At 39.7% G+C, this 24,902-nt stretch overlaps 1 protein-coding gene across 1 annotated transcript; it reads left to right on the forward strand.

Annotated features, from left to right (window-relative positions):
- Positions 1-1,852: 1,852 nt before the first annotated feature.
- On the forward strand, positions 1,853-7,884 carry CD300LG (CD300 molecule like family member g). Its single transcript, XM_023502296.2, is given in 7 exon segments — positions 1,853-2,044; positions 2,612-2,944; positions 5,224-5,325; positions 6,397-6,652; positions 6,842-6,863; positions 6,865-6,948; positions 7,801-7,884. Coding segments are annotated over 6 exon segments (813 nt in total). The 5' UTR covers positions 1,853-2,004; the 3' UTR covers positions 6,925-6,948; positions 7,801-7,884.
- The last annotated feature ends 17,018 nt before the right edge of the window (positions 7,885-24,902 follow it).

Here is a 24,902-nt window from a genome sequence, read left to right on the forward strand (position 1 = left end):
CACTGTTTGGGGTTTTTTAAAATATATATTCATATATATATATATATATATATATATATATATATATATAGTATCTTTGGCTTATCTATCTTTCCAGTTTTAGATCATGAATTGGGACTTTATGCCAAATCTAAGTTCCACTCCTTCCAGCATGTTTTTTGAGGTAGTCAGCTCAACTTAGTCTCACCCAGAGTCATCTAGATTCTTGCACTGATTTCCTCCTCTTCTTTTTTCTTCTTTCTTTAGTTAGGGCCCTTGGATTTCTAAGGTTGAGGGCACTGAATATTGAGAGTCCTTTATCATATCTCCATATAGTGTTAGGACCCTCATTATACTGGAAAGTCCCTGTCTGAGCCCCATTGATCCTGATTTCTGGTATTCTCTGGACCTTCCATGGGTCCCACCCATGAGACTTAAAATTTTGTTTTAAATATTTATTTGCATTCTTCTGTTCTCTATTCCCCCACCCTTCCTCTATCCTTTGAGAAAGCAAGAAATGATATTACACACACATACATGTAAGTATATATATATATATATTCATGCAAACATTTCTGCATTAGCTATGTTGCATAAAAAAGCAAGAAAAATAAAGTGATAACTAACTTAAGAGGGATGGGGAACAATGATTTTTTTATCCTGTACTTCCATTAGAATGTAAGCTCCTTAAGGATAGAATGTTTTTTTTTCTCCTGTATTTGGAAGATATGGCTCATTGCATTGTTCATTCAGTTATATCCTACTCTATGCAGGCCCATTTTGTCCATGGGATTTTCTTGGCAAAAACAGTGGAGTGGCTTGCCATTTCCTACTCCAGTGTGCCACCATTTTACAGATGAGGAACTGAGACAAATAGAAGGTAAGTAACTTGCCCACACTCACAAAGCTAGTAAGTATCACGGCTAGATTTGAACTCAGTCTTACTGACGTCTAGTCCCATGGTCTACCCACTCCATGACCTAGCAGTCTCACAAGACACATAGTGAGCATTTAATAAACATTTGTTAATTTGAGGCAGCTTATGCAAAGACAGAGATTGGAAATGAAAGGTCATGTACAAGAAGCAATTGGTAGGCCAGTTTGTCCAAGACTAGAGAAAAGGCAAAGAGAAAATTTGGAGGAACAGAAAGAATTAAAGAGTTTTTCCATTTCAGTTCCTCATTCCCAAGAAGGGGAACAGATACATGCTTTAAGTGGAGATGAGGAAAGAGAGGAAAAGATCAAAGAAAGATTAAAAGGGCTGGAACAGTGTCTCGGGAATAATAGGGGAAGCTGATTTATGGTTTTCCTTGACAAAATGCAAAAACAAAAATCCACATTTCTCATCACCTTTCTCTTCTCTTCTTCCCCTCCCCATAATTTAAAATCAGCCCAGAAACAAGACAGAGACTATTTAGGGTCTTCTTATCAACCTTCTGCTGCCACCCCGTGGTCATTTTCATATACTACTCCAGGGCCCTTGAACTTGAATGGAGATGGATATGAGGCTGTGCTGGAATTGAGCAGTCAGGGGTCAGGGCTAGTTGCAGACTGTGTGGTGGCTACTCAGGGCTAGCAAACGCAGGGGAAAAAAGGTTTGTTATTTTCCCAGTGGCAGGGTTGGGAGGGGGGCAATAAGGGGGCAAAGAGGGGAGCTCCTGGTTTCTGTGGGTTCTAGGACAGAGTAGGTCAATCGACAGTCACAGGAAAGAAACCTGAAGAATCAGCGGACAGAAATCCCTCCCACCCATATGGGCAAGCACAATCCCTTTCCACATTCCTCCTCACTCTTTGGAAAGTGGAATGGGTGTGTGCTTGTCCATATGGGGCCGGAGGGATTTCTGGAGGAAATGATGCTTCTGTGGGAAACAGATAAAAGGGGAAACTGACTGTTGTGATCTCACTCTCCTGCTAACACTTTGAGAATCAGTGGGAGTCTCATCTAGCTCCAACAAACCCTTCTCTATAAGGCCAGGACAAAGAATCTCCTTGCCCAGTCCTTCTGAGTCAGCCCTAGAACAGACAATGAGATTTCTGCTACTCTGGGGGTGGATCATCATTCCAGGTAAGAATAGAATGGATTTGCCCAGAAAGCCCTGGCATGACAGGAGGGACCTGGGGGTTTGGGCTGAAGGTCTGCAAGATACCCCAGCCCATCCAGAGTTTGTGTTTGAGCTTTGTATTTTCCTCCCCTATTACCAACCTTTCAGGCCAAGTCTGATCAACCTACCTGCAGCCTCCCTCCTCACCCAAAAGCTCCCAAACCAACAATATCCATTTTTCCTTTTCCAACTTGAGATGGCAAGAGAGGTCTTGGTGGTTTCCTGAGGAGAGATGCTCAGTCCTTACAGAAGGGCACCTGAGCTCAGGATCTTGGACAAGTTACCAGGCTATTCTTGCCTCTGTTTTACAATGAAATGAGTTCATTGCTTTCCTTGTCTGACACCTTTTATTCTCCCAGTTGTGACAATGGAGCCCCTATTCCTGACTCCAGGAAACTGGGGGCCCTCAGAGAGTAGTAAGAGGAAGAATCAGAGCAGTGCCGAGGGGGAAAGACCTCATTCCTTCTTCTCTGCAGGAACTAAGCCTGAGTAACTGCAGGAATTGCCAACTTGATTCTACTTGATTTCAGGTTATGGAGCCATGGTGGGTCCGAAGGAAGTCAGTGGGCCAGAGGGAAGCTCTCTGTCTGTGCAGTGCTCCTATGAGGATAAGCATCGGGAAAGGAAAAAATACTGGTGCAAAAACAATGGATTAATTTTTAGTCCCTGTGCCACTGTCATCATCACAGAGGCAGGGAAAGAAGAGACAAATGGCGAAGTGTCCATCAAGGACAATCCCCAAAATGGAACATTCACTGTGATCATGAGGAAAGTCACCCAGAAGGACGCAGGGAAATATCAGTGCGGGATTTCCATTTTTGGATTTGATGAGATTTTTGAGGTGACAGTGGTTGTTTTTTCAGGTAATCTTTTCTCCTTCCAAACTAAGAGGACTGAGTCCAAGATGAGCTGGGGTGGGAAGGATGCTATGGGGTTGATCAGAGAAGAGGAATAATGTATTCTGAGAGTGAAGGATTTGGCGCAGTTTTGAACTTTCCCTCACCAAGATGACAAGTATGTTGTACTCTCTATGTACTTCAGTTTCCCCAACTGTAAAGGAAGGAGGTAATGATCTTTTATAAGAGCAAGAGTATAAATAACCACTAGAAGATATTCTTTATATTCCACACAAGGTCCCCAGAAGTAAAGCCCCCTCTACTCTCCTCAGGACACCACAGACCCACTATTCCCTGCAGTTCTCAGCTTTCCACCACCACCCCAAGCAAAATGAGGTTTTTTGGTTTGGAACTGAGGATCCTAAAAAGGTTGAGTAGTCTGAGCCATTGAGAAGATTGTGGGTCTTAGGACAAAAGTCATTTAGAGTTGTGGGGATGGAATCACTAATAGCTTTGGATGCTTGAAGCCAGGACCACTGAGGGATACAAGAGAGGAAAGAATTTGAGATGGGGTCATAAATTCATTGAATTTCTTAGTTATAAGGGACTTTATGGCTTAATTTTCTCTAAAGTTCCCTCTCTAAGACCTCAAGGGATTATTAAATGACTCATCTGAGAACATACAGTTATAACTCAAATATTCTTACAGGATACTTTTTCATCATCTATAAAAGGAAGGAAATAAGCCTTTATTAAATTACTATTTACTCTGCATTGTGCTAAGCACTTCATAAATGCTTAATATTTAACACATACACATATTAAGCCTCACAACAATGCTGACAGGTAGGTGATATGATGATCTCTGATTTACAGTTAAGTTACTTGCCCAGGATCTTACAGCTAAGGAGTATCTGAAGTCAAATCTGAACTCAAATCTTCCTGAATCTAGACCCAGAACTGTGTGGATACAGGGCCACCTAATTGACAATTGCTTCTTCATTGACTTCACTGGGGAAGGGGCGGGGGTCATGAAGAGGCTTGGAGCTAAAACTATAAGGGAAATTAAGTAGGGCTGGCCAGAGATCAGGAAAAATGAGACTTCTTTTTTGTATAGGACAAAACATACCTAGATTTTCAATAGGTGTCACATGTTAGCTTGGCTAGGAAGAGAATGGTCAACTGAGAAGCCCATGCCCAATCAGTTTTTATTGGGATGGGGATGACATTACAACTGAATAAGAAATGAGAGGACAATGGAAGATTTTTGAACAAGGAAATGACATGATCCAATGGGAATCATAGGAAGATCACAAAGATTATACAGTTATGGGCTGGATAGATTACAGGGAGTGATACAGATTGGATCCTCAGAGACCAGCAGGTTAATGAAGCAATCATAGTGATGGATGGAAAGGCAAATATGGAATAAACAGCAGAATGAGCAAGTTGTATGAGCCGAGGCAAGTTTCCTCATCTATAAATGCATAGGAAGTAATGTTTATACACATACAAGTCTCTTAACCACTTTAGGCCCCAATTTTCTCATCTGTAGGGATTGACCTAGGTTAGTTTAGGTGGTCTCCAGGGTCTTTTCTGGATCTAAATCCAATGGTTCTCCAGTATTTTCCAATTTTTAACATCCTAGAAATGAGTTTATATTATTAACATAAGAACATAAATGAGGATGATTTCTGGCAGAATAAAGAGAAAGGAATGGATGTTTTTACATGTGTATTTTGAAAGAACAAAATCAAAGACTTGGTAGCTGATTTGGATGTGGAGAATGAAGAACAAGAAATCAAAAATGGTTCAAGGTTTTAAGCCTGGGTAACAGGTGAAAAGCTTCCAGGAATCAAACGGGACACTGGCAAAGATTAAGGGTGGTGTTGTAGTGGAGAAAACTAGACTTGGACATTGAGAATTTGGATTGTAAACCTCTTCTTCCATTTAACTACCTGTGTGACCTCAGATAAATAATTTAAACTCTCCGGACTTCAAGATGCCCTTCTATAAAATGAAAGGGTTAAGTCCCTTAGAGATATAAATCTATGAATCAATGACCTGGTATTTGAGGATTGTCAGCTCCACTGCTAGGATTCCCTCTCTATCAAGGAAAACTGAGAGGTGTCTTTATTCCCTTTCAATGAGCACAAGAGACTGATTGCCCTTGACTGAGAGATGGAGTAGCTGGGACTTCCTCATATAGAAAGTTTCATTTGGAATCCTGAGCTGTTCATATCTGTTGTGATGGTCAGTCATTATCAGTCCAAGACAGGATTCTGCCTTCTCCTTTCTCTTTTTAGGGCTCGAGAGTTCTGACTCCCTAAACCCCTCTCTTCAGCCTCCCTCTACAAGGAGTGATCAGCAGGGGGTAAAGGTTTGGGAAACTCGGTCTCCAGAGCTGAGTGAGTGATTGATTTGGAGGGTTAGGGTTGGGATGGGATGGGGACTGACTTCTATGCTAGAGAAGTGTTGTGTCAGTAAGGCAGTGCACTGTGCCCCTGTCGATAGAGGGCAGGAAAAGTAGAAAGAGATGCTGCCTGTTATTAGCCCCCATCTTCCTTTTCTGTATGATCCTGATCAGTGTGTCCATTAACATAAAATCAAAGGATATTGAATGAGGAGGTGTGCAATGATGTAATGAACTGTATTAGCTCAAGATCCTATTGTTCAATTTTTCAGTGGGAGTATTTGCACCTCAAAATTAGGGAAACACTACAGTTCAAGGGATGATTTACTATTTTTTCCACTTATAGACTTGGGAAAGTAGTGAGATAAATGTTAATATTGCAGATTAAACTTAAAATGTATCTTCTATGCAATTTTTTCAGAGAACCTGTGGTTAAACATTTACCAACATTCCCCTAGTTATGGGTGAACAAAGCAAAGGTCTGGGGTCATGGTATAGGGTTTGGAGTCCGAGGGGCTGGGTTGAGCAAGTCATATCCCTTTTTAGATATCAATTTCTCCTGTGATATATTGGAGGTTGAACCAGCTGATCTCTAAGGTCTTTTCTATCTCTAAGTCTATGACTGTAGGAACCTATGATTTGTTCCTGGGACAGGAAATGGAGCTCAGTTGCACAGTTCATATTATTCCTAATCAGTGGAGGGATTGGGTATACGAGGACAGTTGGGATTCTAGAGGCAGAAATTCTATGGATATATGCAGTGTGTGTTGATGCAGCATACTTGATAAGTAACTTATTATCCTGGATCATAACCAGGGGTGAAATGGATAGAGGAACACAAGTACTTCTGTCCAGAGTGGTCAGATGTTCTTGAAATGTGGACTATTCAGAATGGGTGGGATTTGGGCTTTTTTGAACCCATGTGAGCCAACTCCTATTTGAAACAGTTCAGAGAAAATGATGAGGGAAAGGGTGAGACTAAAATATTCTTTTTTTTTTCACTTGTAGCATCTTCTAATGTTTATTGGCCCAAAGACAGGATTCTGCTTTCTCCTTTCTCTTATAGGACTTGGGAGTTACATATCCCCCAAACCTTCCCTTCAGCCTCTCTTTACAAGAAGGGTCCAGCAGGGAGTAAAAGTTCAGTCAAGAGTGATCACCCCCACCCAGGAAAAGATAAAGCCAGCAACATTCACAAATGTGGGGACCAGGGCTGCAGTCCTTCGAAGGGGCCAAGAGATTCTTCAGACAAAAACCCAAGAAGATGTGGTCCAGACGGTCACTTCCCACTATAGCCCCAGGGATACGAATCCAAGGTCCAGGTGAGCTCCAGAGCTGAGATCTCCTCCCTGAGGGCTGCAGACCTGTCTTGTCTCTCACTCTGATAGTGAAGGTCAGAAAAAGATTCTCCCTCTCCCATCTCCCATCTCTCTCACTCTACTATGCCCCTTTCTCTCTCCCTTCTCCCTTTCCAATATCCCTCTCCCACCTTCTTCTCTTTCTGTTCCCAGGATTTCCATCCCATTGATCCGTATTCTGGCTCCATGCATCATCCTCCTGTTGCTATTGGTGGTGGCTATCGCAACCCTCCTGATCCTATTAGCAAGAAGAAAAAAAGGTGAGTGCAATGGATTCTTGAACTGCACCTCCAACATGCCCTCCAGCTCTGATTTTCTATGGTTCTCATCTGGCATGGAATTAGAAAAATTGTCACCTTGGTGAAATATTTGCTGGGAGCAGAGAGAGAGGGAAATGATGGAGGCAAGACTCCTTTGGAGTATATTGTATAAATCTATCTCTGCTCCTCTACTCACTGAGTGACTAGGCAAGTTACTTCTTCTGTCCCAGCCTCAGATTCTGCTGTTGTATAAATTTAGAGAGCAGGACTAGATGTTCTTTAAGGTGACTTCCAGTCCTGAATCCAAGACATCTAGACATCTTCAGCATCAGGCTATGTGATTCCTCTGATCTCTTCTTAGCTTCAATTAAATCAAAAGAACACATTACATCTCTACTTTGTACAAAGTTCTCTGCTAAATAGAGTTTTGTACATAAGATGCCTGAGCAAGGTTGGAGTAGCTTCAAGTTTGGGATTGCTGCTGTAGGTCCTATCTTGGCAGGCAGATGTGGGCAATGTAATATTATCTCAGATATCCCAGCATATATCTTGAGCTACAGGAGGTCTGAGTCTAAGGTTGATAGGATAGGATTGGCAGAAGAGGAATAGACACTGTCCCAAGCAGACTGCACTGGGATAACCCATTCCTGGGGGTCTAGACTGAATTGAGCACTAGGTTCCCTTGGTGCCAGAAGAAGCGCAAACCCCCCAAAATTTGAACGCTTAGAGGTAGACTGAATAATCTTATTTTTCCAAGTTCTTTTAAGTTCTTTTAAAAAGTTTCCCTGAGATTTCTTGCCACTCCTCTCAGAGCAGTTTTTATTAGCCTTCTACTTCTGGAATCTCTTTCAGCTCAACTTGTAGTGGAATCAGGAAAGAATGGACAGTTTCACTACTCAAATTCAGTAAAGGAATCACAAGATTGATGCCCAATCCAACAGCATTCTCACGTTGAAAGATTCTCACTCTTGGAGTCTTAAAATCAGATGTCTGGATTCCATCCACTGATTCCTCTCTCCAGGACCTGGACACCTTCTGTGATCTTGGGCTTCACGAGTGGGTCAGGAAAAGGGCTGGCTTCGGAATGAGTCTCACCTCCACCTCTTACTTGCTGTATGAAGATGGACAAATCAGTTAACCACTCTGAGCTTCATTCAGTTTCTTCATTTGTAAAATAACACAATAATACCTAGAGTACCTACCTCACAGGGTTGTCGTGAGGCTCCAATGAGACTGTATATAAAACGCTTTGTAAATCTTAAATGTTGGCTATGATTATTAGCCTTTGATTTCTTGACAAAAAAATGGGTTGCTGGTTAGTGCCTTCTTCCTACCCACAGGAAACATCAAGAAAAGGAGTTCAACATGGGAGGAGTGGTGACTGGGAATATTAGCCAATTCCTTGATCAGTCAAACAATCTGATTTATGAAGTGTCTGCCATGTGGTAGGTATTGTGTTAGACTACGGGGATACATAGAGAGTGAATTAATTCCTACTCTTAGAGGACTTATATTCTTGTATGAACACGTTCCCAAGGGGGGAAAGGAACCGGAGAAAGAGACAGAAATATCAAGAGCAAAGAGCTTTGGTTCAGAGAAATGGGAAGAGCCCTAAGGAGTACATGAGGATATGCAAGGTTATGCTCCCTACAGGGCTTGATCCCTCCCATATGTCTTCCTCCATCCAATGCTCCCCTTGCTTATGGCTAAGCCCTAGAAATTTAGGCAGAGCCAAGGAATCCTGGCAGAAATCAAAGAACAGGGGTAATTCAGATATCCCCATTGCTAGAGGCAGATGCTTTAGTAGAACTCTCACCTTCCCTTACTGGAAAGTCACTCCAATTTCAGGTAAAAAGTAAAAGGTGATTCAAGATAATCAAAATATCCCTAAATTCAGAGTCGGTCCTTTGGTCAGTTAATAAACATACATTAAGTGCTTAATAAATACTAGTCATTATGCTAAGTCCTGGGGATACAGAAAGAGGAAGTCACAATCTTCAGGGGATCAGCTGCCAAGATTTATTAAACACCTTTTTCATGACAGGTACCAGGAGATGTAGAATTATAAATCTATCTCTGCTCCTCTACTCACTGAGTGACTAGGCAAGTTACTTCTTCTGTCCCAGCCTCAGATTCTGCTATTGTATAAATTTAGAGAGCAGGACTAGATGTTCTTTAAGGTGACTTCCAGTCCTGAATCCAAGAACTTCAGTTTTCAGAAAAAAAACGTTCTCACTTTTCCCTACATTCCCATCCCCCTTCCCTTGGTTGTTTACAATCCTGTCTCACACCTCATTTCCAGAGAAGGTGGAGACTAAAGGGATTTTGCCTTCTTTCCTGGCGCCTGAGAAAGACAAAAGATATAGATCCCTGATAACCCTTGGGATCCAGCTTTAGGTGGGGGTAGGAGACACTCTTGGCATTTTGGGTAGCAAGAGGAAACAGCTGTTGTTTTTCATAGGAAAGACCACAAGGCCAAAAGTGCCTCCAAAAAATGAGGGATTTGGGGCAACTTCCTTTCTATTCAGTCCTTGATCAGTCAATCTCCTGCCTCTATGCCTTTGAAAAGCTGTTATCCCATATTTGGAATGCCCTCCTTCCTTACCTTTGCCTCTTAGAAACTCTAATTTCCTTCAAAGGGACTTCTACATCAGGCATTTCGGAACCCCCTCCCCCAAGTTGTAACAAGAGAGGAAAGGCAAGGAAAAGGAAGCCAGTAGAATTGGAATTTGGTCTGGTCCATCCTTGATTAGTTACACAGGAATGTCACTCTTTAACCTTATTTCCTGGGGACAGAGAGAGCACATTTGAGATGTTGACCAATGACTTAGAAGTAACAAATAGAATAAGTATCTAATAAGAGTTTCAGAATGCCTAGAAGAGATACCTGCAGCCCCATTCCCAAAATTCCCATTCCTTCTACCAGACTCCAGAAAATGTGACTGTTGGAATATGTTTCACAGACTGCAGCCAAGAGACCCAACACTTTCTATATTCCCTTTAAGGACCTCACTTTCTTCTATGAAAAGAAAAGAATAAATCATCTCTAAAGTCATATGTAGCTCTGGCCTTCTATAAGATTGTGAATCTCTAAGGAAGAACAGTCAAAGTGATAATTAATGATGTTCTTGCAATTTCTCTGTCCAATAAGAATCAGTCCCAGGACTGAACAGCACCCCATGGTGCCATTAAAAGGCCTGAAGGAAGGAGAGGAAAGACAAGAAAAACAGTAAATACTTCACTTTTAGGGACAATTTTCTTCACAAAGTGCTTTTATATTCAATTAATCCTCAACTTTCACAAGAGTAACATTCCTAGAAAATGGCATGAAAATCAAAAAAGGGAATGTTGATATATTAAATCTATAGGAAATAGGAGATTGGGCTCTCTCAGCCACCAAAAATTGCAGTTTTTGCCAGAGATTGCTGAAAATACACCAATTTTTAACAAAAATATTAATTCAGATAACATGCACTTTTTCTACCACAGTAATCATAAAATAAGCCATAAAACATAGCACACAAAATAAAATTGGTAGCATGAATTTCAGAGCAGCGAGATTGCACAATGGATGGAATGCTAGGCTTTGAGTCAGGAAGATTCCTCATCCTCAGTTCATATCTGGTCTCAGACATTTACTAGTTGTGTGACTCTGGGCAAGTTATTTCACTCAGTTTCCTCCTCTGTATTATGAGCTAGAGAAGGAAATGGCAAACCATTCCAGTATCTTTGCCAAGAAGACCCCAAATGGGGTCACAAAGAGTCAACTAAAACAATGTAAAACATTATTTCTCTCTGGCAAAATTCCCTAGAATTCTGTGATCTTTTGTGCTTACATCTCAATTTTAAAACATATTCTAGGCAATATTCACTTTTTATAACACATGAAATATGTATGCATACCATTAATATTGTATAGCAAATAAAATCCTTAAAACTAAAACATTTTTAATCTTCCACTGTGTCAGATGACATTATGAGGGCCTTTTACTGTATAATATACTATTACAAATCTCTCTACCTTGGCCACCCTCTGAAAACCAAGGGAAAGGCTGCTGGAACTATAGTCACTGCTGTCAGAAGACATCAAGACTGATGGGATCTTGAAATTACCTCCAACTTCCTGACCTGCATAACTAGTGAACAGCGTTGGAGATCATGAAAGATACACCATCTTGAAATAATTCATCCGTGACATCTGCTTTGTATACCATTTGAGATCGTTAAGGAGCTAGAAATATGGGAAATCCTTAAGGATCTAGAAATATGGGAGCACAACAGAAGCAAGTTGATGTTTGAACTTGAGACTTCAATCTAAGATGGGATTGACAGCTTCACTATCTCTGGCTAGTTGGTCAATTTGCCAAGCCACCCTAGTAGGAAACAAGCCATTCCACAAACTTCCACAAGTCACCTTTCATTTTTTTCCACTACCGTGATTACCAAAAAGAAAGTGAAAATGAAGTTACTAATAAAAATCACATAAATGCTTGAAATCAGTAAATGTTGAAGATTGATTGTACATTATCTCATTTGGTCAGCACAACAAGCTTATGAGATAGGCAAGGATAATTATCTCCATATGACAAATGAAGCAAGTAAGACTCAATCATTTATTAAATAACTGCTATTTGCCAGGAACCTTGATAGGTACTGGGGACAGAAAGAGAAAGAGAGAGACAGAGACAGAGAGAGAGACAGAGACAAGAGACAGAGAGACAAAGAAAAGAAAGAAAAAGAAAGAGAGAGACAGAGAGAATGAGAGGGAAAGAGAGAGAAACAGAGAAAGAAAGAGAGAGAGAAAATGAGAGGGGGAAAGAGAGAGAGCAATATAAAAACATGTTGTATGTATATATATGTATATGTGAGTGTATATTATATATAGAGAAAAAGACTATAAAGCTATATATGTATATGTGTATATACATATATATAGAGAAAGGGATCTATAAAGATATATATATATATATGTTTGTGTAGAGAGAGATATAACGACATATATGTATATATGTATGTGTATGTATATAGAGAGAAATAGTTATATATACACACATATATATATATAAAAGTATATATGTGTATAAATATATTGGAGGCTATAAATATATATATATTTATGTTTGTGTAGAGAGAGCTATAAAGACATATATGTATATATGTATGTGTATGTATATAGAGAGAAATAGTTATATATATATATACACACAAATATATATAAAAGTATATATGTGTATAAATATATTGGAGGCTATAAATATATATATATATATTTATGTTTGTGTAGAGAGAGTATAGACATATATACGTATATATATGTGTATGTATATATAGAGAAATAGTTATATATATACATACATATATATAAGTATATATGTATATAAATATATTGGAGGCTTTTATAGCCTCCATATATATATATATATATATATATATATGGATATATATAGGCATGCATGTGTACATATGTGTATATATGTATTGTGTATTTATATTATACACACATATATGTCTTTATATTCCTAGCACCTATCAAGATGCCTAGCATATATTTATATCAATATATGCTGTGTATATGTGAATATGTATATATTATAATATATATTTATAAAGATGTAAATTAAAATTCTCTGCACTGAAGGAGATCATATCCTGTATGGGGAGATAATATGTGTGTACTTATAAATATGTAAAATAAATCCAAGGCAATTTGGTGGGGAGTCACTAGCAATTAGAGAAATCAAGAAAGGCTTCATGGAGGAGGCAGCATTTGAGCTGAGTTTTAAAGGAAAGCAGGAATTTTAAGAGAAGAAGTGGGGAGAAAGATAGAGTTCTGTCTGGGTCATATTGAGTGTGAGATGCCCACAGGATATCCAGCTCAAAATGTTCAAAAAGTGGTTGGTGATAGAGGAGTGGAGCTCAGAAGGAAGACTAAGGTTCGATACAGATTCAAGAAATCTTCACAGAGATGGTAATTGAACCCAGGGGAGCTAAGAAGGTCACTAAGTAAGAGAAAGTGGAAAAAAAGAGAAAGGTGCCCAAGACAAAGCCCTGGAGTATAGGGCTCATGATATGGATGATAATCTAACAAAGAAGGCTGAGAAGAGGTCAAACTGGGAGGAGGAGGAGGAGAACCAAGAGAAAGGAGCTTCATGAAAACCCCAAAAGGTGAGAATGTCCAGGAGGAGGTCATAAAGGCTCTCAGATGCTTCCCAGAGGTCAGGAAGGAGGAGGACCAAGAAAAGGTCATCAGATTTGGTCATTAAAAGTGATGATTTGCATTTGAGTCATGAGGTCCAAAGTCAGATGTAAGAGGTTGAGAATGAGTGAGAGTAAAGCAAATGAAGACAATGGAATGCAGGCAGATTTTTTTTTTCCAGGAGTTGGCTGAGAGAGGAGAAATATGGAATGAAAGCTTAAGGGGAGATGAGGTCAGGCAAGAGGCCTTTGTTTTGTTTTTTCCAGGAAGGGAGTGACCAGAGCATGTTTATAGTCAACAAGGAATGATCCGGTAGATCTGGGAAAACTAAGTTTAGAATGAAAGGAGAGATTATTATGGGGGCCATCTATTAAAGAAGTCAGGAGGGATTAGGATCAAGAATACAGGTCATAGTAAGGTTCCTAAATACTATGTGAATTCCAGAGAACTAATGGTAACATGCTGCCCACCTATTAGAGAGAGCACAGACTCAGAGTATATAATGACACAAATTTGGGGGAGGGGACATGACCAAGGCAAGATTCATATTACTAAATATATTTGTCACAAGGATTTTGTTTTTCTTTTCTTTTCTCTTTTTTTTTTGGGGGGGTGGTGTTTTTTGTTTTTTTGTTTTGGTGGAGAAAGGAATATGGGATGGAGAGAAAAATAAATGTTTGTTAATTGAAAAGACAATTTTTCAAACAGAAAAAGCTGCAGAAGACACAGACTTTAAGCATCAGAGTTCTACATGGTGAACCTGAGCTGATCCCCTAACTCTTAATCCAAATGCCTCAGTGATATGAGGGGAAAGGATAGAACTGGGGAGGGGAAAACATCAAGAGATCTGGGTCCTGCTCTCTGCTGTAACAATGAAATGGTTGGACATGGGATAATAATATCTAGACTTGAAATGGAACTTTGATGCCATCCCATCAAACCTCCCCATTCTGCAGTTGACAAAGCAGAAGATCAGAATGCTTTTAATGGCTTCTTCAGTACTACAAGGTAAATAGCAAAGTTAGGATCTGAAATCAGCTTCCCTGATTCCAAATCTATTTCCTGCCCTCATTCCTGTCCTCACCTCTCCCCAAGGACTTCAGGACTGGGATGCTCAGCCCATCTCTGGGAGATGTATTCAGAAGATAGATAGATAGAAGGAGGGAAGGAGACAGAAGACAAACAGATGGATATATAGAAAGAGAAAGAGAGAGCTGGAAGGAGGAAAGGAGATAACAGATGAACAGATGATAGATAGAGAGATGGAAGGAGGAAAGGATATAGATGGATGGATGAATGGATAGAGAGATGATAGAGGGAAGGAGAAAAGGAAATAGCTAACTAGCTAAATGGATGGATGGATAGATGGATAGATAATAGAGAAAAAGGAGGGAAAGAGGTAGATAGTTAATATAACCAATATGAGGATTTTCTTTTGCTTGATTATATATGACTGTAAGAGAAGTGGTTTTTCTTTCTTTGTTTTCTCAATTGAGGAAGGGAGAGTGTAAGAGAAAGAAGGAAAATCTTCATGAAAATAAAATTTAAATTTAATTTTTAAAAAAGCAAAGATAAGAGGGGAGGCTATGGAGTCTGTCTGAGACCCATAAATCAGTGCCTCTAGTTATAAGATTATACTTAAGCACCATCTTAAGCACCATTAATCAACTCTAGCCCCAAGAAGGAGTATTGAACTAACTTGGAGTACTACACACCTGTCAGATTGGCTAAGATGACAGGAAAAAATAATAATGATTGTTGGAGGGGATGCGGGAAACCTAGGACACTGATACATTGTTGGTGGAGCTGTGAACAAATCCAACCATTCTGGAGAACAATCTGGAATTATGCCCAAAAAGTTATCAAACTGTGCATACCCTTTGATCCAGCAGTGTTTCTACTGGGCTTATACCCCAAGGAGATACTAAAGAAGGGAAAGGGACCAGTATGTGCCAAAATGTTTGGGGCAGCCCTGTTTGTAGTGGCTAGAAGCTGGAAACTGAGTGGATGCCCATCAATTGGAGAATGGTTGGGTAAATTGTGATATATGAATGTTATGGAATATTATTGTTCTATAAGAAATGACCAGCAGGATGAATACAGAGAGGCTTGGAGAGAATTACATGAACTGATGCTGAGTGAAATGAGCAGAACCAAAAGATCATTATATACGTCAACAACGATACTGTATGAAGATGTAATCTGATGGAAGTGGATTTCTTTGACAAAGAGACCTAATTCAGTTTCAATTGATCAATGATGGACAGAAGCAGCTACACCCAAAGAAAAAACACTGGGAAATGAGTGTAAACTGTTTGCATTTTTGTTTTTCTTCCAGGTTATTTTTACTTTCTGAATCCAATTCTCCCTATGCAACAAGAAAACTGTTTGGTTCTGCACACATACATTGTATCTAGGATATATTAGGACATATTCAACATATATAGGACTGCTTGCCATCTAGGGGAGGGGGTGGAGAGTGGGAGGGAAAAATCGGAACAGAAGTGAGTGCAAGGGATAATGTTGTAAAAAAATTACCCTGGCATGGATTCTGTTAATAAAAAGTTACTATAATAAAAACAAACAAAAAAAAAAAATAAAGAAGAGTTAAAAAAAAAAAAACTAACTTGGAGTCTTTCATCCTCCTCTCTCCTCCTCTCAGCTTTAGAACCACTGATGACAAGACCAAAGCCAACACAGAATAAAGGAATTCAGCCCTAACTGGTTAGGCCTTAGTGACATAGAGGGACATCAGTGGGCCAGTTCTATAATAGTCATGCACTCACTACCAGATCAATCCAGAACTCAGGGCAAAGAGGAACAATTAGAAGGTGGATTGGATAGAGCATAAGACTTCGAGTCAGGATGACCCAACTTGAAATCTTGCCTCAGACTATTACTAGCTATGTAACCTTGGGCAAATAAGCCTATTATTCTTTTTTTTTAATAGCTTTTTATTTACAAGATATATGCATAGGTAATTTTTCAGCATTGACAGTTGCAAATCCTTTTGTTCCAACTTTTTCCCTCCTTCCCCTACCCCTTCCCCCAGATGGCAGGTTGACCAATATATGTTAAATATGTTAGAGTATAAGTTAAATACAATATATGTATACATGTCCAAACAGTTATTTTGCTGTACAAAAAGAATCGGACTTTGAAATAGTGTACAATTAGCCTGTGAAGGAAATAAAAAATGCAGGCAGACAAAAAAAGAGGGATTGGGAATTTTATGTAGTGGTTCATAGTCATCTCCCAGAGTTCTTTCGTTGGGTGTAGCTGGTTCAGTTCATTACTGCTCTATTGGAACTAATTTGGTTCGTCTTCATTGTTGAAGATGGCCAGGTCCTTCAGAATTGATCATCATATAGTATTGTTTTTGAAGTGTATAATGATCTCCTGGTCCTGCTTATTTCACTCAGCATCAGTTCATGTAAGTCTCTCCAGGCCTTTCTGAAATCATCCTGCTGGTCATTTCTTACAGAACAATAATATTCCATAACATTCATATACCACAATTTATTCAGCCATTCTCCAGTTGATGGGCATCCACTCAGTTTCCAGTTTCTGGCCACTACAAAGAGGGCTGCCACAAACATTTTTGCACATACAGGTCCCTTTCCCTTCTTTAAAATCTCTTTGGGATATAAGCCCAGTAGTAACAGTGCTGGGTCAAGCCTATTATTTTTTTTCTCAGTTTTCCCATCTGTAAAATGAGGATTATAATAACATCTATTTCCGAAGGTGTTATGAGGATTAAATGAGATATTTTGAAGGTTTAAAAAAATTTTTTTATCATATTCATTTGTTTTATTTTCGAGTTCCAAATTCTCTTTCTCCCTCCAGCTTCTCACCCACTCACTGAGAAGACAAGCAACATAATATACACTACACATGTGAAGTCATGCAAAACATAGTTCTGCATCAGCCATATTGCAAGAAAACAATCAGGAAAAACAAAGAAAGCGAAAAAAATACTTCAATCTGTACTCAGTATTCAGCAGTTCTTCCTTTGAAGATAGATAGCACTTTTTCATAATGATTCCCTTGGAACTATGGCAAGTTATTGCATCGATTAGAATAGAATAGATTAGAAGTCTATCACAGCTGATCAATGTTTCACTATTGCTGCAACTGTGCGCAACGATCTCCCAGTTCTTCCCACTTAATTTTTCATCTATTCATATCTCTCCATGTTTTTCTGAAACCACTTCTCATCATTTCTTTCAGCATAATGGTATTCCATCACAATTATATTCACACGTTTTTGAGCCACTCCCCAATAGATTGATAAGCAACCCTTTCATTTCCAAAAGATCTGGTATAAATATTTTTATACATATGGGTCTTTTTCCTTTTTCTTTGCTATGAGATACAGATTGGGTGATTATATTGCTGGTTCAAAAGGAATGAACAGTTTTATAAACTTTGGGGCATAGTTCCAAATCATTCTCCAAAATGGTTAGACCAGCTTACAACTCCACCAACTATTTTTCCACATCCTTTTCAGCAGTTATTTTCCTTTTCTGTCATATTAGCCAATCTGGTGGGTGTGAGGTAGTACCTCAGAATTGTATTAATGTACATTTTTCTAATTATTAGTAGTTTAGGATAATTATTAATTAGTAAATTAGAATAATTAGTAATTTCACATGATTATTGATAGCATCGATTTCTTCTGAAACTGACTACTCATATCATCTGACCATTTTTCACTGGAGAATGACTCAAATAAGAATAATCATAAAGTGCTTATCCAGGAACTCTGCACATAGTATATGCCTAATGAAAACCTGTTTCTTTTCTTCCTTCTTCATCTGTAAAATGGGGATAATAATAGGACCTTTTCCCAAGGCAATTGTGAAGATCAAATGAATTAATATTTGTAAGTGCTTTGCAAACTTTGAATCATTATATAAATGCTAATTATTATTACATAATACAAGTGGAAATAATTGAGCTTGGAACTTAGGAGGCTTGCCTTTTAGTCTTCATATACACTAGCACAGCCTTATTGACTTCATTTTCATTCTCTATAAAATAATAAAGGTGGATTCAGCGATCCCTAAGATTTCTAGCTTTGACATTGTATGAGATATCTCTTTCCCACTCTTCAGGACACGTTTCTCTCCCTCCCTCCTTCACACACACACACACACACACACACACACACAGAGAGAGAGACACTCTTATTCTATAGTACAAAATACAGTAGAAGGAAGGATGCTCCACAGCCTCTCTGAATGCATGGTCCCTTGTTATTCAAAGGGCCCATTGTGATGCTCTATTGTCCATGTGTGTTTCTCCAAGGTCCTCCAGAAGCAGCGCCTAAGCAGTTCCTTGAGTCAAGAGGCAGCAGGACAGGGAGCCCTTTGTCATGTCTTTCCTTCATTCTCTTCAAGCCTTCATTCACCCTCTCCTCTCTGATACCAGGGGGATCTCCTGTTCAGTTTTCAATGTTTTTGTTCCAGCCCCTGGAGAGTGAGATGCTGGGGAAGAGAAGGAAGCAGGAATGGGTCCCTGAGCACTGGGAGAGGGGAGAAAGGAATGGAGAATTCCCCTCAAGGACAAGATGGAGTTGACCTACAGAACAGGGGAATCTTCTGCAGTCACCATTACCTGCAAGCAAAAGGGATGAACTAGGTTTCTGCCTTGATCTGTCTTTGATCTGAGGCTGTCCCACAGCCTACTCCAACACTCAGACCACTGATCTTTGCCACAGCTAGACCTTGTAGAAACAGCAATAGCTAGGGCTGCTAGAACTATCAGATTGCCTATTAAACAATGTAGGGAAATGGGGAAGTGGGATGTTTTGCTCCCTTTCCTCGTATCCTCTCAAGTTTGTAACCACTAAATGATGCCCATGGGACTAATCAAATGAATGGGGAAAATACATCACAGGATCACACAATCTCTTCAGGTCTTATATCCCCTTTGTCCCATTTTAGCCTGTTCAAAAATAGCTCCATCATGATTTAGATGTTCTAAATCCCTTCAAATTGTGCTTGTGAGGTTGTGATATCTATTTGATGTAGCCTTCTCCCAAAACCAACACACACACATACACACACACACACACACACACACACATAGTGTACAACAGTTGGCTATAGGACTCCTTCCTACTTAAGATAGACATGAATGCAGACTTTGGATTCAAATTATCCAGAGAAGCTTCTCTTGAGCCTCAGTTTCTTTCTCTGTAAAATGGAAGAGTTGAACTAAATGATCTCTAAGGTCTAAATTCTGGTAATAGGATTGGAGAGAGCAATTTGCACCAAATGATGAGATTGGGGTCTGGCATCAAATGATGGGGTTCAATAGCAATTCAGATGTGAAGAATTAAAAAGGGCCTTTTCCTTGCCAAAAAGCATTTTTAGGGGGCTGAGGCAATTGGAGTTAGGTGACTTGTCCAGGTTCACACAGCTGGGAAGTGTTAAGTGTCTTGGATCAGATTTGAACTCAGGTCCTCCTGATTTCAGGGTTGGTGCTCTATCTACTGCGTCACTGAGCTGCCCCCCAAAAAGCACATTTATTTATGAGAACAAGTGATAGACAAAATGAGAAGGTAAAATAGACAGCAGGAATGGTAAATATGAAATCGATTTGGAAGGGTATATATTAGCAAGGAAAGGGTCTTTAACAATTAACAAAGGACTTATTTCAACCTTTTTCCTGCCTCAGGAAGTCTGGGAAAGATCTCCTTGAAGAGACTTCAATCCCTCCCAGAGGCTCTAGAAATGTTCATAGGGCCCAATTTATGTTTATAAATAGGTTGGGGGATAACTGCTCCTATTTGTATAAACTTTCCTTTATTGGAAATATTAGGTAGGCTGGAACCCATTCTTTAAGACTCCAAACCCTTTCATTCCCTAATTCTCACAAGTCAGAACTAGATCCTGGACCCCAGTTATCTTCTAGGAGAACAAAGCTGGGGTGGGAGAAGAGAGAGGGGAGAAAGGAATGGAGAATTCTCCTCAAGGACAAGATGGAATTGACCTACAGAACAGGGGGATTTTCTCCAGTCACCATTACCTGCAAGCAAAAGGAATGAACTAGGTTTCTGCCTTGATCTGTCCTTGAGGACAGTACTTTCCAAAATAAGACTTTAGCATTACCTCAAGGGATACTTAATCAAGGAGGGAAAGGGGGGATAGGAAGGGTTGGAAAGGTAAAATTATAAAATTTATCACTCCTCATCTTCCCCTTGATGGACAAAGGAGGGAAGAGGGAGTTGTCTCCAACATAACAATAGTTATTACTTCTGTATCATGGAGGTTAGGGGCCCAGAGCACCCCACATTTGGAAAATTCCTGTAAATTTTTGGCCCTCCTTTCATACCAGAGAAGTCTGCATTTCTTATTCATGAAGGCCTAACATTCACCTACTCTGTATTCTCCATTCAAATGCTCAGCATCTCTCCATCTGTCCCTTAGAGATCTCTCAGGATAGTTATAACCTAACCTTGAGACCCAGGGAACCTGTACACGAGCAGCTGAGTGAGAACCTCAGAGAAAGTCTGCCCTTCTCCCTTGTACCTGGTGTGCCCAAACTCTGATGCCCAGATCACCTTGGGGCTATAGCATCTGGTTCTTGGCTTGCTTTGCATTTCAAGGCAATGATCTATGAGTCTGCTCCTCCACCTCTTCTCATTTTCATCAGGCTAATGAGTCAACAGAATGAGCAGGAAGGCACGGGTGGATTCCAATCTACATCACGGATTTCATTACAGATCATTCCCTATAAAGATTCCCTTCCCCCCAAATCCATCCCTCTTCCAAAATTCCCTATTACTGTCAAGAGTATAACCATCTTTCTAAGTCATCCAGCTCACAATCTATCATCCTTAATTCCCCACTCCCACATAATCCAATCAACTACCAAATCTTGTCATTTTTCTCTTTCTCTATTTCTGTTTCTGTCTCTGTCTCTCTGTCTCGTCTGTCTCTCTGTCTCTGTCTCTGTCTCTCTCTTTCTGTGTTCCCCGTCTCTCTCTCTCTCTCTCTCTCTCTCTCTCTCTCTCTCTCTCCCTCTCTCTCTCTCTCTCTCTCTCTCTCTCTCTCTCTCTCTCTCTCTCTCTCTCTCTCTCTCTCTCTCTCTCCCCCCGTGTCTCTGTCTCTATATGTTTCTCTCTCCCCTCTCCCTCCCTTCCCCCTCTAACATCATTACCATTGCATAGGCATAGCCTACCCATGAATACTGAATATTCCTTTGGCTATTTAAGTTATTTTCAATTAATCAACAAGTATTTATTAAGAGCTTACTATGTGCCAGGCTCTATGCTAAGTTCTAGGAATACAAATAGAAGAAAAAAGAAAGACAATCATTGGACATAGGCAAACAATAGAAACCTAGGCAGCAATCAGGATGCAGCTAAGGCATTCCGTTAAATATGGAGAATCATTAATTAGGGCTCTTCCCCAAAATGATTTTTCTTAGAAGAACTAACTAATGGAGGAAAGGGCTTGCAGGAACCTTTTCTTTGTTTCTTGAAGGAGTATTTTGTAATTTAATGATATAAGTATCAAATGTACTTTGGTAGACTGAATCCAAATACTTCACACTTTTTATAGTAATTTTAAAAATATTTCCCTTTCTATCATTGCTTTTTGGATTTTGTGGTTATTATATGAGAATGCAATTGATTTGGGGGAGGTTTATTTTGCAGCCTGCAACTTTCTATAGCTAATTCCTCAATTAGTTTGTTTGCTCATTCCCTTGGATCTTCTAAGTAAACTATCATGTCATCAGCAAATAAGCATAATTTTATTCCTTCTTTGTCTATCTTTACTCCATTAATTTACTTCTCTTTTCATCTTGCTAATAATAGTGGTCCCTTTAAGAATTGATTTATCCTTTCTTTCTGATTTGCAACCTCACCTAGCTGATGGATTATCAATCCAGGAAGCTAGGACCTTTGATTCACAAATCCTGGTCCCTTTGAATTCCAATAAAAGATCCGGGCCTGACCCAGCCACAACCCGGATCTGAGCCAATTTGGGCTCTCCCAGCCCCATTCTAATGATCTGCTCAGGTTTTCCAACCCCCACCAAGCAAACTCAAACCCCAACTGAAAGCCCAAAGGAGCCAACTTGGGACTCCACCCACAGGACTCTTTAGCTAAATCTCTCATTATAAAAGAGCCAAACTAAAATCCTCTTTGCAGAGGGTCGAAACATGCCAGCCTTACACCTGGCACGCCAGGAATTTCTGTCCATTAGAATCCTGTTTCCAGTGTCCTTTTATCTCTTTATCCTTACCTATTTCCCTAACTATACTTTAACCTTACTTCCAAACTCCATAATAAACCTCTTTTATCAATCTAGCTTTTCGGGCCTGTAAATTACTTTGCAGAGGACTCCCGCAGCCACTAGACCTCATTTAACTCCATATCCTTGTGCCGAATCCAAAGGGATTGCAGGGGAGCTCTATTTGACTCTCTGTAACCCGAACCTGCCACTAGACCTCCATTAAACCCTAATTTCATTTAGGTACCCTGTATCTAGACCTCATCAATAACATTCCTGTAACAATATTAAATAATATAGAGGAACAGCGTTGTTTTTTGTGTGCCCTCACAGGCTCATCTCTACTTGGTGCTCTGTATGGTGTGTGCTCCAGTACAAATCCTAGCTACAACAGATGAAAAGCAAGAAAGATTGGAAAAGCGGCCTAGTTTAGTTGTTGGTCATTTGGAAAGGGTTAATTTTCTAATCCTGCAACAGTGATCACAAGGAATGGGATAATCTGGAAATCCACCCTGCTGAAGGCCAAGAGGGTAACTAAATACTGAAGCTCAGTCTGAGCTCATAAAACTACAAGAGAGATAAGAGAAAACGCTGGGTAGAGAAGAAAATGGGTGATTGGGGAAGGTGAGAACAATTTGTGTCTTCTAAGGTTGAGAGAATGATTTGAAGTCAAGAGGGTAGCAGCTGAGAAGGGGAATAAAAGAGGAGTGGGAGAAAGAGAGTGGTGTTTTTACCTTTTATAGTTAGTATCTTAAATTCCTAATTAAGCTTATACCTTTATGTGTTTAGACTTCCTTAAGTCCCAGCTAAAACTCCTCATGTCATGGTCCTCTTCCAGAACGAAGGACAAACAAGAAGACAACTATGTCAACAACAAAATATTACCTTCTACAGGAATCCCTACTTTAAATTCCTTGATTCTGGTTATTCCCTATGTTGATCATCTGAAATTTATTCTATCTACAACTTTTCTATATGTAGTTGTTTGTATGTTGCCTCTGTAGACAACAATTAGACTGTAAGCTCCTTTTAGGAGAAGTTATTTTTTTTCCCTTTCTCTGTATCCCTCACACTTAGCCCAGTGCCTGGTATATACATTGCTGATGTTGAGTTATTTCAATCAAGTCTGACTTTTTGTGACCCCATTTGGAGTTTGCCATTTCCTTCTCAAGTTCATTTTACATATGAGGAAACTGAGGCAAACAGGATTAGTGACTTGCCCAAGATCACACAACTAGTAAGTGTCCGAGGCTGGATTTGAATTCTTCAAAATTCCAGGCTCAGAACTCTGTTCACCCACCTACCCTTTTTTTAAAGCCTTTAAAAAAAATTTTTAACACGTCTTCTTTGTCTCTATTTCTTTCACTTTACTTTTTGTAATTCTATTAACTAGACTAAGGGTAAAATTAGTTAAACCCAGGTATCCTGAATAACTGCCTCCCACAAGACAATAATAACACTGACAACTCTAAAAGGAACAGCATAAAGTAGAGGAAGACCAGTTTTTATTCAACATAAGGGGAAATTTCCCAATAATTAAAAATTGTTCCTAACGATAATTGGGAAGTCAAGAAGTAATGAGTTTGGGGGTTGTGTTTTAATCATATGAAGTATTCAAGAATAATTGGAAGACAACTTTTTAGGAGCATTGCACAAAGTCAGACTTTGACTTTTTGAGTTACCCTCCAACACTAAGACTGTATCAAACAATACAACCAACTGCTGCACCCCCCCAAGACTTGGGGGTGCTTTGTCCTCTCTTTCTCCATTAAGGATCCCAGTGCTCTGGATTCATGCATTCAGTCAGACTGGATTAAACTCTACACCCTGACCCTTACCTCAGTTCCCTAAGTGAAAGGCTGCTTACGGCTTTTGTCCCCATAGGAAAGAGTAGGAAGGTATTCAGAATATAGCATGTCACATATGGGACAGCTATTTAATTCCTACAAACAAATGAAATGCCTGGCTTTTTCAAAAGCTCTCACTAGCTCACATTAACAGCCTTAACTAACAGTCACATCCTACTCCCCACTGCTCCTTAAGAATAGGGGTTGTACCTTTTTCTCCTTTGTAAGCCTAATGTCTTGCACACAGTAAAACCTTGTGAAATGGTTTATCACTTTTCACATAAGAAACTGAGGCAGACAGAAGTTAAATTGAACTCAGTTCTTCCTCATTCCTTCCTTCACACAACCCACTGCATATATTTCAAATATTGCACTGAAAGAGACAGATCCTGATGTATTCTTGAACTTTGCTTGTGGAAGCACCAATCCTTCACTCCTGGACACTCAATGAGAACCATCTTCTCTATTCCTCCTCCCCTCAAAAAAAAGTTAGAAACACCTTCTCTGTTCCTCCTCCCCTCAAAAAAAAAGTTATTGGCATCTGTTTCCTCTCCCTTTGCCTCTCTCCATTCTCTCCTGGAATCTCCTTTCATTTTATTCCTTTTTACTTTATTCCTCACTCCCTTCACTTAGATACACTCAGGGCTCACCTGGTGACCAGTT

The sequence above is a fragment of the Sarcophilus harrisii genome, chromosome 4 (genome assembly GCF_902635505.1).
Source record: "Sarcophilus harrisii chromosome 4, mSarHar1.11, whole genome shotgun sequence".
NCBI classification, from domain to species: Eukaryota; Metazoa; Chordata; class Mammalia; order Dasyuromorphia; family Dasyuridae; genus Sarcophilus; species Sarcophilus harrisii.